The 18,385-nt window shown below is 39.1% G+C and overlaps 1 protein-coding gene across 1 annotated transcript in view; it reads left to right on the forward strand.

Annotated features, from left to right (window-relative positions):
- farsa (phenylalanyl-tRNA synthetase subunit alpha) overlaps positions 1-18,178 on the forward strand; it is a 28,518-nt gene extending 10,340 nt beyond the window's left edge. Inside the window, exons 5-13 of the mRNA XM_061973615.1 lie at positions 2,655-2,747; positions 3,081-3,209; positions 4,082-4,197; positions 5,123-5,207; positions 8,476-8,575; positions 12,222-12,390; positions 13,692-13,769; positions 14,383-14,497; positions 17,846-18,178. Of these exons, the coding sequence (XP_061829599.1) occupies positions 2,655-2,747; positions 3,081-3,209; positions 4,082-4,197; positions 5,123-5,207; positions 8,476-8,575; positions 12,222-12,390; positions 13,692-13,769; positions 14,383-14,497; positions 17,846-17,951 (991 nt within the window). The 3' untranslated portion in view covers positions 17,952-18,178. The remainder of the gene's footprint in view (positions 1-2,654; positions 2,748-3,080; positions 3,210-4,081; positions 4,198-5,122; positions 5,208-8,475; positions 8,576-12,221; positions 12,391-13,691; positions 13,770-14,382; positions 14,498-17,845) is intronic.
- Positions 18,179-18,385: the final 207 nt, after the last annotated feature.

The following is an 18,385-nucleotide window of genomic DNA, read 5'->3' on the forward strand; positions in this document are numbered from 1 at the left end:
GCAGCGCTTCTGTTTCTTGCTGATACTACATAAAAAGTAACATAAAATAACGCAGTAACGCATCATGTAGTAACGGTAACTAAATTACTGAATAAAAAAAAATAACGCGTTAGATTACTAGTTACCGCCGAAACTAACGGCGTTACAGTAACGCGTTACAAAGTAACGCGTTAGTCCCAACACTGTATATATATATGTATAAGACCCAGGACACGTTGGGAAGACTATGTCTCCCGGCTGGCCTGGGAACGCCTCGGGATCCCCCGGGAGGAGCTGGACGAAGTGGCTGGGGAGAGGGAAGTCTGGGCTTCCCTGCTTAAGCTGCTGCCCCCGCGACCCGACCTCGGATAAGCGGAAAAAGATGGATGGATGGATGGATATGTATATATGTATATGTATATACAGTGGGGCAAAAAAGTATTTAGTCAGCCACCAATTGTGCAAGTTCTCCCACTTAAAATGATGACAGAGGTCCGTAATTTTCATCATAGGTACACTTCAACTGTGAGAGACAAAATGTGAAGAAAAAAAATCCAGGAATTCACATTGTAGGATTTTTAAAGAATTTATTTGTAAATTTTGGTGGAAAATAAGTATTTGGTCAAGAACAAAAATTCAACTCAATACTTTGTAATATAACCTTTGTTGGCAATAACAGAGGTCAAACGATTACTATAGGTCTTTACCAGGTTTGCACACATAGTAGCTGGTATTTTGGCCCATTCCTCCATGCAGATCTTCTCGAGAGCAGTGATGTTTTGGGGCTGTCGCCGAGCAACATGGACTTTCAACTCCCTCCACAGATTTTCTATGGGGTTGAGGTCTGGAGACTGTCTAGGCCACTCCAGGACTTTCAAATGCTTCTTACGGAGCCACTCCTTCGTTGCCCGGGCAGTGTGTTTGCGATCATTGTCATGCTGGAAGACCCAGCCACGTTTCATCTTCAAAGCTCTCACTGATGGAAGGAGGTTTTGGCTCAAAATCTCACGATACATGACCCCATTCATCCTTTCCTTAACACGGATCAGTCGGCCTGTCCCCTTAGCAGAAAAACATCCCCAAAGCATGATGTTTCCACCCCCATGCTTCACAGTAGGTATGGTGTTCTTGGGATGCAACTCAGTATTCTTCTTCCTCCAAACACGACGTTGAGTTTATACCAAAAAGTTCTATTTTGGTTTCATCTGACCACATGACATTCTCCCAATCCTCTGCTGTATCATCCATGTGCTCTCTAACAAACTTCAGACGGGCCTGGACATGCACTGGCTTAAGCAGGTGCACACGTCTGGCACTGCAGGATTTGATTCCCTGTCGGCGTAGTGTTACTGATGGTAACCTTTGTTACTTTGGTCCCAGCTCTCTGCAGGTCATTCACCAGGTCCCCCCGTGTGGTTCTGGGATTTTTGCTCACCGTTCTCATGATCATTTTGACCCCACGGGATGAGATCTTGCATGGAGCCCTAGATAGAGGGAGATTATCAGCGGTCTTGTATGTCTTCCATTTTCTGATAATTGCTCCCACAGTTGATTTTTTCACACCAAGCTGATTGCCTATTGTAGATTCACTCTTCACAGTATGGTGCAGGTCTACAATTATTTTCCTGGTGTCCTTCGACAGCTCTTTGGTCTTGGCCATAGTGAAGTTTGGAGTCTGACTGTTTGAGGCTGTGGACAAGTGTTTTATACAGATAACGAGTTCAAACAGGTTTATTAATTAATACAGGTAACGAGTGGAGGACAAAAGAGCTTCTTAAAGAAGAAGTTACAGGTCTGTGAGAGCCAGAGATATTCCTTGTTTGAAGTGACCAAATACTTATTTTCCACCATAATTTACAAATACATTTTGTAAAATTCCTACAATGTGAATTCCTGGATTTTTTTTCACATTCTGTCTCTCACAGTTGAAGTGTACCTATGATGAAAATTACAGACCTCTGTCATCATTTTAAGTGGGAGAACTTGCACAATCGGTGGCTGACTAAATACTTTTTTGCCCCACTGTATATATATATACAGTATATGTATATGTACATATATATATATTTATATATATAATATATATATGTATATGTACATATATATATGTGTATATGTACACATGTGTATATATATATATGTACTGTATATGTGTATATGTATATACTGTATATATGTATGTATATATATATATGGATATATACTGTGTGTGTGTTTATATAAATATAGATGTATGTATACATAGATATGTACGTGTGTGTGTGTGTGTAACCATTTAGTGCTCATTTTTACCACAAAAAAGTGAAAACTAGAATGTATAGTAGAACATTATTTCGTACGAAATTATATTTCATCAGTTAAATGTGCAAGTAACATAGAGCATGTTAGACGCTACATAAGTACGTCATTGTATAACCGCCCTGTTGGCACAAGAGCTGCTAGTATTTGTTGTAAAAACTATTACACGTTGTATTAATAGCACAAACATAATATTATCCATGCGTTGGCTAAACCAGGACAGCAGGGTGTTGGCATACCGTGCTGGTGTGGGTCATGCAGCCCTCGTAACAAGTCTTATTTTTTACAAAAGATATTAGGAAACAGAATGAGAGACTCACACACAATATTAGTGAGTGCATCCATGATCAACTTTCAGTTTTTATCCTTGTATTCAGGACAGTAAAGTCTTACTGGATCACAAAAGGAAACTCCTTCAGCACCACGGTCACCAAACAAGAGACGGAGCTCACCCCCGACATGATTGCCAGGTGAGATCAACTCCTGCTTGTTAGAATGCTGTTTGACTACAAGACGGTTGGAGCAAACCTTCAAAATCCGTCCGGTCTGCTCTCACCTGTCCGTGCGTGACAGTGTGCAGGGTTTCAGACAGAGGACGCAGAGAAACCCTTCGCTCATTAAAGGGGACACTCCCAAAGATGAGGACCGTGTCCTAAAGGCAGGGCGGCACAAAGCCATGAATGCTGAAACAAGACATTTTGGGATAAAGCATGTAATTTTGAATTGGATTTACTATAAAGAAGACCTGATTTTGTTTATTGAATCAGCTGATGACGTGTCCTTTCGTTTGTTTTCCATTGCAGCGGCAGTTGGAAAGAGAAACAATTTAAACCGTACAACTTCGAGGCGATGGGTGTGGCACCAGACTGTGGCCACCTGCATCCGCTGATGAAAGTGCGAACGCAGTTCAGACAGATCTTCCTGGAGATGGGGTGAGTTGCTTTGTCTAAGTCAAGGGTGCCCACACTTTTTCTGCAGGCGAGCTACTTTTCAATTGACCAAGTGGAAGGGATCTCCCTCATTCATATATATAATTGATATTTATTTATTTATTAAAGAGACGTTTTTGGTAAATGTGTTTAATGATAATACAAGCATGTTTAACACATATAGATTCCTTTTTTTCATGAAGACAAGAATCTAAGTTGGTGTATTACCTGATTCTGATGACTTGCATTGATTGGAATCAGACAGTAGTGATGATAACGTCCACATTTTCAAATGGAGGAATAAACAAGTCCTCCTTTCTGTCCAATACCACATGAAAGTTGTTGGTTTTTGCCATCTTATTTGTCCAGCTTCCATACTCCTTTTTATACACTTTACAATAAATACATTGGCGGCAAACTACATAATTTGCTGGCTTGTGTGCGCTAGCTTTCTGAGACTCTTATTTTGTTAGCGCAGGCAGGATGAAGCAGGGCTTTTATTGTGAAGACAGGAACTGTGCAGTCGGTCTTTAGAGTTTTGACGGCAGGTACGGCGCGAGAGTCTGAAATAAAAAGTGTTTCTCGCCTTCCTGTTGGTCATTTTTTCTTAATGATCTGGCAGCAGCCAGCGTCATCTCACAAGACCCTCGGGTGCTGTGAATGTCAATCAAGTGACGAAAGTGACATCTTGGTAAATATAGATGATCGCTAATTTTTAGGTCTATTCTTTTAATGCCTGGCTGGCGATCGACTGACACACCCTCCACCATCGACCGGTAGCTCGCGATCGACGTAATGAGCACCCCTGGTCTAAGTGATCCAAGAAACTGAATTAAGCGCTAACTTAATGCGATCTTGTGTGTGTTTGTGTTTAGTTTCACAGAGATGCCAACCAACAACTTTATCGAGAGTTCTTTCTGGAACTTTGACTCCCTGTTTCAACCGCAGCAGCACCCAGCCAGAGACCAGCATGACACCTTCTTCCTGTCAGGTGAGTGTGGACTATAAACCGCTACTTTTTTCCTACACTTTGAACCCTGCGGTTAATAGGACAAAGCGGCTAATTTATGGATTTTTCTTTGCTGGTGGGTATAATAAAAATACATTTGTTAAAAAAAAAAACCCCAGCAACAAGCAAAAACACTGAGCGGGTGTTTTATTGGTTGTGCTATGGCGCCATCTTTTAGACAAGTTCGCTCACTGCAAGTGCTGCAATGTCCTTCCATTTACAGACAGTGCCTTTTTTTTCAACCAAAGTATTGTCAGTCTTCTAGCTGTCCATAGCAGTTCTACTTATATGGATTCTTCATTTATCACTCCAAGCAACGTTTATAAGTTTTAAAATATAACTAAAACAATTCTTACTTACTCAACTGTCCCATTTGTGATGTCTGTAGCAGTGTTTTCATGCATATGTGTACGTGCTAGCGCAATGTAATGACTCTAGCGTACTTAGCATTAGCTAATATGCTAACACGTTTACGAGTGTCTGTGTTAGTGTTATTAACTTCTGTATTTACTTGTTTTAGTTTCACAAAATCCTCAGAAAATTCACCAAAACATCACCGTGAAGTTATTGAGTCTGTTAAGCTGATTGGAGAGCTAGCTTCTGCAGCTAGTGGGTCTATGACCATGACTTCTGTTTTGTTTGATCAGCCGTTTTACTGCCGTGTTAGACACCGTTTGGACACAATTAAGTATGTACATAAACATTTACAGAATTGTACTGTTTAAATAACTCATTTTGCAAGCTATATATCTGTGGCTTATAGTCAGGTGCAGCTAATATATGGGGGGGGGGGGAAATCCCAAATTTATTGGGGGTGGCTTATATCCCGGTGCTCTCTACAGTCCAGAAAATATGGTAGTTTAGTTTTTTTATCAATCAAAAGTAATTTTACTCCATCAAATTTCAGACCCTGCGCTTGCCCGTGAGTTACCGCAGGACTACTTGGAGAGAGTGAAAAGGGTCCACACAGAGGGGGGCTTTGGCTCACAAGGGTGAGACAATCACACGTTCACACAATAAATCAAAACATTTTTAGGGAGCAGTGTTTTATGTAACATAATATTCAAATGTTGGGTGAGCAGGAGCCTTTCCCAGCTTTTTTTAGGGCCAAAGATGGGGTAAACCTTGGACTTGTACAGATACATAATTTTTTTCCACATTTTGTTATGGTACAGCCTTATTCCAAAATGGACTAAATTTATCTTTTATTTAAAATGTCACACAAAACACCCCACAATGGCAGCATGAAAACTAATAATTCACAAGCAATTACACTCACATTCGTCTTTTGGGTTAATTTGAGTTCCCAAATAACCTAACATTTGTTTGTTTATGTATGGGGAACATTTACATTTTGTAGTACCAAAGCAGTTAAAAACATTTTAAACATACAAACAAAACTCCCCACCAAAAACGATGCCCTTTTTTTGTAGTTTTATGGCATTTGTGACATTTGAATTGAACTGACTAGTAATTTACAGTAAGTAATTTTAATTACTACTATTATTCTCACTTTTTTGTTTTTTTAAATTTATTATATCAAATTTTTACATATATTTTCATATAGTGTATATTATTTTCTAGACATTAGTTTTACACATCAAAAGTGGCGTTTTTCCCCAAGTACCATGCCATGTCTTGTTATTGTCGGTAGTGCAGTGTGTGTGTGCTATATAAATAAAGTTGGTTGATTGAATTATATAAATTAAATAACCAAGTAATCAAAAATAAGACATTATCTACTACAAATTGTCATATTTTCTCCAGATATACAGAACGCCTTAGGGGCGATGGACGGCTGAGCAGCGCTTTAGATTAGGGATGTCCCTATCCGATATTTGGATCGGCTGCCGATATTTGCCAAAAATTGCGTATCGGCAAGGCATGGGAAAATGCCGATCCAGATCCAGTTTTAAAAAAAAAACTCCGGTCCGTGTTTTCCAACGCACAGATTTAAATAATACATTCCACTTTTCTGCTGCTCCGTAATTTCCGTTCCGCATTTTCCAGCACACCTTCAACACATCCACAATTCTCACGCAGTTGCTTTTAGCTGCTGGCATTACACGACAGGCTCTTCTCACTCTTTCCTGTGTCTCCCTCTCACAGACAGTGAGCGCACCTTCTTACACACGTCACATACTGTCACGTCATACGTCACATACGTATACGTCCTCTCCCAGCAGAGAGCGAGGTAGCGGCATGGCTAACGTTAGCTGTGATGCTAGCGCAGCCGCTAAGGTGCGCGCCTGTTCAAGCGTCCTCTGCGCACGGCAAATCTATGCCACGCACAAAATCAAATAAAAAAATAAGCGCATAACAATTTTCGACACACGGACACGACAGAGACAACAGTTTTCGTCATCATTGTTCAATTATTGTGACGTCTGTCGAGACGCTTATCTCCATTCAGTGCCACACGTCCACACCATCAAAATGGCAAAAATTTCCACATCAACACCGTATGAAAAAATTAGTGATTTTTTTAGTTGTGATTTCCTTCTCTGCATGAAAGTTTAAAAGTAGCATATATTAATGCAGTTTGAAGAAGAATGTTTTAATGTAGACATGCAAGCCTTGAAAGAACATTTTGAAAATCAAGACTACATTTCCTGCAAATGGGTGTATTTCTACCCTAAATTTTAACTTTAGATTTATTCTCATATCAAACTGTTGGCTGTCTTTTTGACACTTACATCAGGCGCCCCCCTCCACACCCTGGATTATAAATAATGTAAATAATTCAATGTGATTATCTTGTGTGATGACTGTATTATGATGATAGTATATATCTGATAGTATATATCTGTATCATGAATGAATTTAAGTGGACCCCGTCTTAAACAAGTTGAAAAACTTATTCGGGTGTTACCATTTAGTGGTCAATTGTACGGAATATGTACTTCACTGTGCAACCTACTAATAAAAGTCTCAATCAATCAATCAAAACACATAGAATCATCATACTGCTGTGATTATATGCATCAAGCGTTCATTCAAGGCTAAGGCAAAATATCGAGATATATATTGTGTATCGCAATATGGCCTTAAAATATCGCAATATTAAAAAAAGGCCATATCGCCCAGCCCTAGTTCAATGATGCCATTTCTGTTTGTCATGTATAATTTTGTCTATTTTGTGTTTATCCTTGAATAAACAGGTCAGTTTCTTGTTACCAACCATTGTGTATTATTCAACTCTCCTAATTCAGCTGGCTAGTTGTTATTAAGAGTACTAAAACCCTTTTCAACATGATTCTGACAACTAAGTAGGCTAAATAACTTTAAACTTTAATACATGCTCGGATAGGCCAGTATCGGTCAGTATCGGTATCGGTCAGTATCGGTATCGGATCGGAAATGCAAAAACAATATCGGTATCGGATCGGAAGTGCAAAAACCTGGATCGGGACATCCCTACTTTAGATTGCAGCAGCCTGCCACTGTAGCCACCTCCCCTCTGTTGCAAGTTTTGTGGGTTCTGTGTAACATGTTTGTGTGTTTATGGCCATCAAGTTTTTTTTGTGGCCTCAGTATGGACCCCCCTCTCCCCAAGAGCCCAATCTGAGATTGACTTTTCTTTTTTTACTCATCTCTTCCCCAGCGTTCACTTTTTTCCCCACATTTAAAGTGTCAGCGTTCCTGTTCTGTCTTCGTGTACAATGTTTGTCGGAATTGTGCTAAAAACCTGAATTTCCCCCCGGGGATTAATAAAGTAGCTATCTATCTAGCTAACAGAGAGGGTGCAAAAACAACTTGCTTGTCGATACTCATATTTCCGGGGGTTAGTGAATGCAACCTCACTGTAATGGTCATTGGTGCATAATGAAGTGTTGTTTTTGATGTGGCTACTGGCTATTGGTGTTATGAGGGCTGCTGTTGGCGTGTTAAGGTCGGCAATAACGTTTAAAAATGCGTCACACTTTGTGTGCTCCTGTGGGATGCTAACTTATTTTTTGTACAATATTATTGTGAACTGAGTCTGCATTCAAATAGCACCGAAATAAGGCACCAACAGTTGCTTCTTTTTTTGGTTGGTTAGTACGGTATTGTTTGTTAGCACCAGTGCCATTATTGAGCTGGTTTTGGTGCCCATCCCTTCGTGTGTTATGACTGTAGGAGGAAGACTACCTGCTGAAAACACACAGTGCAAGACATGCACAACGTTCTTAAATGTCCAGAACAGAGATTCTGTCGCACAAGCATCTTGCTGTAGGGCGGCAGTGCTAACTACTTTTGCCTCCCACAAATGCTCCTCAGGTACAAATACGACTGGAAGATTGAGGAAGCACAGAAGAACATCCTTCGAACGCACACTACAGCAGTCAGCGCACGCATGCTGTACAAACTTGCACAACAGGTGAGTTGTTAGGCAAACGCTTGGCAACTGTTGAGGAAATTGTGAGTTTTTCAGTAGACTTCCACTGTAAACAAACATGGATTTGTGCAATTCTGCTTGTCCGACGTTATCACTGTATTTATTTATGATAATTTATTTTTGTTCACTACTTTTGTTTTACCTCTCTTTTTGAAATGTAGCTGTTCTGTGCTTTTTATGTCGTGATTATGTACGGGTTGCGGCGCGTCTTTGTTACGACAAAGTCGTGAATAAAACCGCTTGTTAAGACGACAACTGGATCCCTTCTTTTGACACACCAGGCCTCTGCAATTATTTTGACTCTGGGGCCAAATGTTGAGAAAAAAATGTGTCTGGGGTCCGGTATATCTGATTTTTAGGAACACTAATACAAAACCTCACAATTTCTTATTGAAAGCTAAAAACATTATGACAGACCGCCTTAAAAAACTGAACAGAATTTTAATTTTTTTTTTACTGAATGAGACACCCAGAATTTACATGAAAATAAAGAATGTGGGATTTACAATATTAACTATGAAGGATAAAACACTGAATATTGACAACATATGAACCTCACACCCCCTCTTGATTGACATATCTTACAATGAAGCGGAACAACAAAAATGCAACAAACACAGCGAAATAGGAACGCGAAGGGTAAAAAAAACAACCTCCTACAATCTGATACATCTGATGCATCACTAAGCTTCAGAAGTTTGTTGTAAAAATCTCCTTCCGCGTCTGTCCCTGACATCCGCATTTCAGGCTGGCCGCTTTGGAAACACTCTGTGGAAACGCTCCCCTCCCACACTGCTTGGTGCCTCGTCTGAGTTGCTGTGACTTAGATTATTACCATAGTAACTAATTAGATGACCATAGTAACTAATTAGGTTACCATAGTAACTAATTAGATTACCATAGTAACTAGTATATCATGCAAAAGTGCAGATTCCAACCATTGAAATACTTTGTATAGTTCAAGACTTACGGTCATTAGAAAATATCACTGCACATCATAATGGCAGCTACACTTTCCATCTTAAACATCTAAAAAAATTATTTGGGAATGTCCGGCGGACCACATTGAAAAGCTTAACGGGCCGCATGTGCCCCCCGGGCCTTAATTTGCTCCAGACCATACTTTGTTTTTGCTAGTCTGGTTTTAAAGCAACAAACCCAACAGTATAAAACGCAGTCAGTGCACGCATACTGTACAAACTTGCACAGCAGGTGAGTTGTTGAGGCAAATGCTTGCTCAACTGTTGAAGGGATTGTGAGTTTTTTTAATCAATCAATCTTTATTTATATAGCCCTAAATCACAAGTGTCTCAAAGGGCTGCACAAGCCACAACGACATCCTCGGTACAAAGCCCACATACGGGCAAGGAAAAACTCACCCCAGTGGGACGTCGATGTGAATGACTATGAGAAACCTTGGAGAGGACCGCATATGTGGGTAACCCCCCGCCCCTCTAGGGGAGACCGAAAGCAATGGATGTCGAGTGGGTCTGACATAATATTGTGAGAGTCCAGTCCACAGCGGATCCAACATAATAGTAAGAGTCCAGTCCATAGTGGGGCCAGCAGGACACCATCCCGAGCAGAGACGGGTCAGCAGCGCAGAGATGTTCCCAGCCGATGCACAGGCGAGCGGTCCACCCCGGGTCCCGACTCTGGACAGCCAGCACTTCATCCATGGCCACCGGACCTGTGCCCCCCTAAGAAACGGCAGATCAACTGGTCTAACAGGGGGGCTATTTAAAGGCTAGAGTATACAAATTAGTTTTAAGATGGGACTTAAATGCTTCTACTGAGGTAGCATCTCTAATTGTTACCGGGAGGGCATTCCATAGTACTGGAGCCCGAATAGAAAACGCTCTATAGCCCGCAGACTTTTTTTGGGCTCTGGGAATCACTAATAAGCCGGAGTTCTTTGAACGCAGATTTCTTGCCGGTACATATGGTACAATGCAATCGACAAGATAGGACGGAGCTAAACCGTGTAGTATTTTATACGTAAGTAGTAAAACCTTAAAGTCACATCTTAAGTGCACAGGAAGCCAGTGCAGGTGAGCCAGTATAGGCGTAATATGATCAAACTTTCTTGTTCTTGTCAAAAGTCTAGCAGCCGCATTTTGTACCAACTGTAATTTTTTAATGCTAGACATAGGGAGACCCGAAAATAATACGTTACAGTAGTCGAGACGAGACGTAACGAACGCATGAATAATGATCTCAGCGTCGCTAGTGGATAAAATAGAACGAATTTTAGCGATATTACGGAGATGAAAGAAGGCCGTTTTAGTAACACTCTTAATGTGTGATTCAAACGAGAGAGTTGGGTCGAAGATAATAACCAGATTCTTTACTGATTCGCCTTGTGTAATTGTTTGGTTGTCAAATGTTAAGGTGGTATTATTAAATAAATGTCGGTGTTTAGCAGGACCGATAATCAGCATTTCCGTTTTCTTGGCGTTGAGTTGCAAGAAGTTAGCGGACATCCATTGTTTAATTTCATTAAGACATGCCTCCAGCTGACTACAATCCGGCGTGTTGGTCAGCTTTAGGGGCATGTAGAGTTGGGTGTCATCAGCATAACAATGAAAGCTAACACCGTATTTGCGTATGATGTCGCCTAGCGGCAGCATGTAAATACTAAAGAGTGCAGGGCCAAGAACCGAACCCTGAGGGACTCCGCACGTTACCTTAACATAGTCCGAGGTCACATTATTATGGGAGACGCATTGCATCCTGTCAGTAAGATAAGAGTTAAACCACGACAAAGCTAAGTCTGACATACCAATACGTGTTTTGATACGCTCTAATAAAATATTATGATCGACGGTATCGAAAGCAGCGCTAAGATCAAGAAGCAGCAACATAGATGACGCATCAGAATCCATCGTTAGCAGTAGATCATTAGTCAGTTTTGCGAGGGCTGTCTCCGTAGAGTGATTTGCCCTGAAACCGGATTGAAAAGGTTCACAGAGATTGTTAGACACTAAGTGTTCATTTAGCTGCTGTGCGACAATTTTTTCGAGGATTTTCGAAATAAAGGGAAGGTGGGACACCGGTCGGTAGTTTACCATGAGGTCAGGATCAAGGTTAGGTCTTTTGAGCAGAGGATGAATAACCGCTTTCTTGAATGCTAGGGGAACAGTGCCAGAGGAAAGTGATAAGTTTATAATATTTAGCACTGATGGACCTAATAATACAAAAAGCTCCTTGATAAGTTTCCCAGGAAGTGGGTCAAGTAAACATGTTGTTTGTTTTATCCCACTTACACGCTGTAATAGTTCCTCTAATGTTATTTCATCAAAAAGAGAGAGACTATTTTGTATTGCAGTATCCGTCGTAGATACAGTTGTATCTGTGTTCATAGAACCCAGTTGTACCTTTAAGTTGTTTTGCATTGCCGTGTCCTTGAACGCTCTCAAGAGTTCAAATGCGGGTTTCTGCAGAAGAGCACTTGTGTTCCAGTAGTGCACACTAAGACTTCACCTGAAAGTGTCCCATGCCAAACGTCTGACCTCACTAATACTCTTGGCAGCTGAAATGGGGCAATCCCTGCACTCTGGTGCCTGGAAAGCCTTCTGTGTGTCCAAGGCCCATTCGCAGAAGACTATTTGTGTATATTTTCCAACAGGAGACGTTCACCCCTGTCAAGTACTTCTCCATCGACCGGGTGTTCAGGAATGAGACGTTAGATGCCACCCACCTGGCCGAGTTCCACCAGATAGAAGGCGTGGTGGCCGACTACGGGCTCACCCTCGGCGACCTCATGGGAATCCTGCATCAGTTCTTCATCAAGCTAGGTTAGAATGTACAGGAAAATCCGCAAGTCATATTTATATTTATTATTACTACAGTAATAACTTGTATTCTGTGTGTTTTGTGGCGGCAACACTTTCACCACTTTTACTGTTAGTGTTGTTACAACATTGCCCCAGTTTGTAGCTGCACATTGTGGTTAAGTTAACTAGACTGGATAGTTTTTAAGTTGATATCAAATGCTCAATTATTATTGGGTACTATTAATGTCACACATATAACAGACTATATTTCTGCAATTGTACAAGTCATACAATAGTTCCAGTACAATATACCATAGGCATGGGCTGATAACACATTTTGCATGATATATTGTCCCACAAAGTATTGCTGTTATACAATATTTTTAGCATTATTTTATAGACCAAATTTAGGGCAAATGTAGTCATAATAGGTAATAATTCAAGGAACCTTTTAAAACGCAATAAACTTGTATTTCTCATTAGTATTTTTTACCATTGGAATTGAAATAATTGTAATAACTTTTAATTATATTAAACAAATATATATTAGTATATATGTGTGTATGTATATGTTTATGTATGTATGTATGTATGTGTATGTACATGTTTATATGTATGTATTTGTATATGTATATATATGTGCGTGTGTATATATGTGTGTGTGTGTGTATATATATATATATATATATATATATATATATATATTATTTATTTTATTTTTTCTCAATCTGTTAGCAAAAATTACACTTGAATAAATATTGAACATCTAGAAATTCATTTTTTTCCCAAATTGGAAAAATTAGGCCAGGTGGCTTGTTTTTGACAAATTCTGCACACTTGCTCATCTTTCCCGTTTGGTTTTAAGGCTAATTATCCTCGAAATATTTGACTTTGCAAACATAATTTTTCCTCCAATAATTTTCCATACATTTTGTGCGTGCGTGCGTGGTTCCGCCTCGACCCACCGAGACAAAGATTGTGGATGACTGACAAAATGATTCTCTCCGTTCATTTAATTCTGCTATTGAACAAACACGCTCAGGTGCTGAGAGCGATGCACAGAGGCAACCCTCTTGCACCCTTCTATCGAGAGACGAAGAAAACAAACACGCCCAGACATGACAATTTATTGATGTTTGCAAAGTTAGTTCATTTTCATGTATTGTTTGATTTATTGGCTATCCTCCATACTATACCACATAATAAATAGCTGTATATTAATGTTTTTGTCAACAACATAAGAGATAGCAAGAGACAGCTAATGATATTAATGTTGTAATTGCACAATTTGTTCAATTGTTGTCTTTTTTTTCTTTTTTTAGGAATCACAAAACTGCGTTTTAAGCCGGCATACAACCCCTACACCGAGCCCAGTATGGAGGTCTTCAGCTACCATGAAGGTGTTTCTTGCCTCCTTTTGAGTAGTACACTTTACACACACTCAAACCAGCATACTGCTCTTTGCTCTAGCGCAGTGTTTGTTCACCATAAGATCATCACAAACAAACTAAAGTCAATAGAGAAGTTTCTTAAGCGCTAAAAATTATGACTAAAGCAGTGTAGCTGTATTTTCATTTGCACTTTAATTTTATTTACAGTTTAGTAAGAAACTTATTCATTTTTTTAGCACAACATAATACTATGTAAATGTATTTTTCGTCAGTTATTTGAGTCCCTTCTTATGCAGTATATTTGGTTAGTATTTATTTTTCTAATCCACCTGACCTAAGCCTAAGGTTTGTGTTAAAGAAATATTAAATCTTTGATCAACAGAATCAAGGTTTTTAATTTTTAAACTAAGTAGGTTAGATATAATTATTGACTACGATTAAAATTAATATTTGAGTGGGCGCCGGTCCCCTCTATAGTGGAGAAGTTATGAACCCCTGCTCTCGTGTTGCTGGTCAGAATTATATCCTGTACTTGCGCACACAAAAGATATTAGTTATGATGGATGTCTTCTTTATTAGATGCTTTCTCAAAGCTGTGTATGATGTTTCTCTGTACACACAGGACTGAAAAAGTGGGTGGAAGTGGGGAACTCTGGCGTCTTCAGACCAGAGATGCTGCTGCCTATGGGCCTACCTGAGGATGTATCAGTTATAGCATGGGGGCTGTCTCTGGAAAGGTAAACACCAAACTCAGTGTGCTGGAAGACTCCATTAGTTTTTTTTTAAATGGCTAAAGATTACCGATTTTACTTTGAATTATGTCAGGTTTTTAACTGGCAGACATAGCTGAGGTGTTTCTCTAGTCCCCTAATTAGCATAGGGGTCCTTCAGTATGGACAAGCATTATATACATACAGTTCAGGGTTTCCCCATGTATTCGATGGTGGCGCATCACCACGTAAAATATGCCGCCACATCTTTAAAATGAGGGTTTTCTCCCTGAAAACAAATTCAAATAATGTGTCGTCGTGTCCAGAAGAAGACGCGCAAAGTTTGGCGCGCTCTTTAACTTTTATTGCCAGTCTTATGCTAACATCTGGCCCAATATCAACACATATTCTCTCCCATGCACACACGTCCGCCTCCGTGCTTCACTCCCAAACACAACACTTCCTTACTCTCCGCCAACACGGTGTGTTCACAGACCATGGGAACAATGAGCATCGTAACACACTAACATGCACATCACAGTATGAATGGATATACAGTATATATAATTTATTATTTCCGCACTATTAACTAGTGATGCACCGAAAAATCAACCCCTGAAAAAAAGAGTGTGCTGCCGAAACCAGATGTTGTGATGACGAAATGTGATGACAAAAGTCAGGGGTTTTAAACTTTTTGACTAAATTATTTATTTATTTATTTATTTATTTATTTATTTATATATATATATATATATATATATATATATATAATTGAAGTTTTATAATCAATCAAAAATATCAAGCAGCTAAAATGTGCCAAACATGGATAAGTGCGCAGAGAGCATTTTTCCCATCATGCATTGTAATGGATTTTAAATGTATAATTTTTTTTTTTTTTTATGGTTCTTTGACATTATTTGTAATATCCACAAAGTTCAGTGACCAGGTTATGTTGTGTGTGAAATTGTGTTGACTTTTTGTGTTATTAGCTTTTTTATTTTATTATTTGTGCCTCATGACTAGGGAATGTTGTTTGTTATGTGTCATACAAGTATGACCCGTAATATGCTGTTTTCACTTCAAAACACAAATCTTGATCATTAACCTGTATTACTCACGTTATCGTCAAGATGGCAGCAAAATTGCAGCCATTAGATGATCAGATATTTAAAATTAATTTGAAAACACCTCACCGTATTCCATAATAAACTCATGTCTCGCAGGCCAAACTGAAAACGCCGTAGGGCCACACTTGGCTCGCGGGCCGTAGTTTGGATATTACTGACATAAGCAATAGCGCTGGATTGTCTGGATTAAAGGCAGCATAACTGCAATGTGGATGTACTTCTACATATACCTGCGGACAGCCATCTACAAATTGTAAGAGGACTTTTAGGTAGACGAAGGCTCGTAGCAGCGCAAAGCAAGTCTGACATCATGAGCGACAGAAGTGTCTTTAAACCTGAGTACAGTCTACAATAATACCAGAAAAAGATGTTAGATTTGTTGCTAGTTGTTTCTAATAAAGATAAAGTGACTAAAAAGGTCGGAGAAGTCTCTGGACCAGGGGTGCCCACACTTTTTTCTGAAGGCGAGCTACTTTTCAATTGACCAAGTGGAGGGGATCTACCTCATTCATATATATAATTTATATTTATTTATTTATGAAAGAGGTATTTGTCAACAAGTTAAAGGTGTTTATTAATAATACAAGTATGTTGAACACATATAGATTGCTTTCTTTCATGAAGACAATAATATAAGTTGGTGTATTACCTGATTCTGATGACTTGCATTGATTGGAATCAGACAGTAGTGATAACGTCCACATTTTCAAAATGAGGAGAAAAAAAAGTCCTCCTTTCTGTCCAATACCACATGAAAGGGGTTGTTTTTTGCCATCTTATTTGTCCAGCTTCCATACTCCTTTTTATACACTTTACAAGAAATACATTGGCAGCAAACTCCGTAGCTTGCTAGCTTGTAAACGCCAGCTTTCTGAGACTCTTATTTTATTAGCCCAGGCAGAATGAAGCAGCGCTTTTATTGTGAAGATAGGAACTATGCAGTCGGTCTTTAGAGTTTTGACGGCAGGTACGGTGCAGGAGTCTGTTGAAAAAAATAGTGTTTCTCGCCTTGCTGTTGGTCATTTTTTCTTAGTAATGATCTAGCAGCAGCAAGCGTCACCTCACAAGACCCTCGGGTGCTGTGAATGTCAATCAAGTGACGAAAGTGATGTCTTGGTGAAGATTAACGATCGCTAATTTTTAGATGTATTTTTTTAATGCCTGGCTGGCGATCGACTGACACCCTCCACCATCGACCGGTAGCTTGTGATCAACGTAATGGGCACCTCTGCTCTGGACTCTTAAAAAATTCTCAACAAAGTACATTGTACAATAAGCAGCAACAATTAAAAAATAGAGTACAATTATATTGCGGTATGTAAGAAAAATATGTTAATACTCTTCAGTGATAACTAGGGATGTCCGATAATGGCTTTTTGCCGATATCCGATATTCCGATATTGTCCAACTCTTTAATTACCGATACCGATATCAACCGATATATACAGTCGTGGAATTAACACATTATTATGCCTAATTTGGACAACCAGGTATGGTGAAGATAAGGTACTTTTAAAAAAAATTAATAAAATAAAATAAGAAATAAATTAAAAACATTTTCTTGAATAAAAAAGAAAGTAAAACAATATAAAAACAGTTACATAGAAACTAGTAACTAGTAATTAATGAAAATTAGTAAAATTAACTGTTAAAGGTTAGTACTATTAGTGGAACAGCATCACGCACAATCACGTGTGCTTACGGACTGTATCCCTTGCAGACTGTATTGATATATATTGATATATAATGTAGGAACCAGAATATTAATAACAGAAAGAAATAACCTTTTTGTGTGAATGAGTGAAATGGGGGAGGAAGGTTTTTTGGGTTGGTGTACTAATTGTAAGTGTATCTTGTGTTTTTTATGTTGATTTAATAAAAAAACAAAACAAAACAAAAAAAACGATACCGATAATAAAAAAAACGTTACCGATATTTTCCGATATTACATTTTTAACGCATTTATCGGCGACATTACTAGTGATAACAGGGATTTTTTTTGCCTTTTTAAAAAAAAAATATGTATGCATCATAGCAAACTATGATGATTTCATGTTGACCCCGCCCCCACCACCACGAGTATCTTGGCAATCCAGGGGAAACCCTGAAGTATTCCATCAGGTTCTAGCCCTATTTTAACTGTGTACATGTTCAAACATGTAGTAAACAAGTCAAGGCAGCAGGTCTGTATGTTGCATTTATGGCACCAGTGACCGTGCCTAATTTTGGTTCCTCCTGTGCCATGCAGACCTACCATGATTAAATACGGCATCAACAACATCCGAGAGCTGGTGGGACACAAGGTCAACCTACAAATGGTCTACGACAGCCCCATTTGCCGACTGGAGTCCTAAATTTGGTACAGATCTTTTTTTTTTTTTTTTTTTTTTTCTTTTTTTTTTTAGATTTTGGACACCCCATTAGCAGTCACTATAGCCATAATAAAGTACAACTCTTTTTAATGGGTTGTAGAAATCATGTGAAAGGCGGGTGAATGATTCTAAACACTGACACTCTGAAGATTGTACAGCTAACTCACAGTTTCCTTTTCAACAGTAAAATAAAACTTCCAAATTGTAAAGCTCCTTTGCCTTTCTCATATTTGATATGGACATAACAGTTACGTCGGACAAACCAGATGTGTTATTTCCATCTTTCTAATGTCAATCTTGTACATCAAATCAGTCAGTTTGCAATCTAAACTTGCTAAACTAGCGACCGTTAAGATAGAAAACTTTCTGTACTTATTAGAATAACCCATAACCAAGTGATTAAAATAAATTGGTGA

This window comes from Nerophis lumbriciformis, linkage group LG22 (genome assembly GCF_033978685.3).
Source record: "Nerophis lumbriciformis linkage group LG22, RoL_Nlum_v2.1, whole genome shotgun sequence".
NCBI classification, from domain to species: domain Eukaryota; kingdom Metazoa; phylum Chordata; class Actinopteri; order Syngnathiformes; family Syngnathidae; genus Nerophis; species Nerophis lumbriciformis.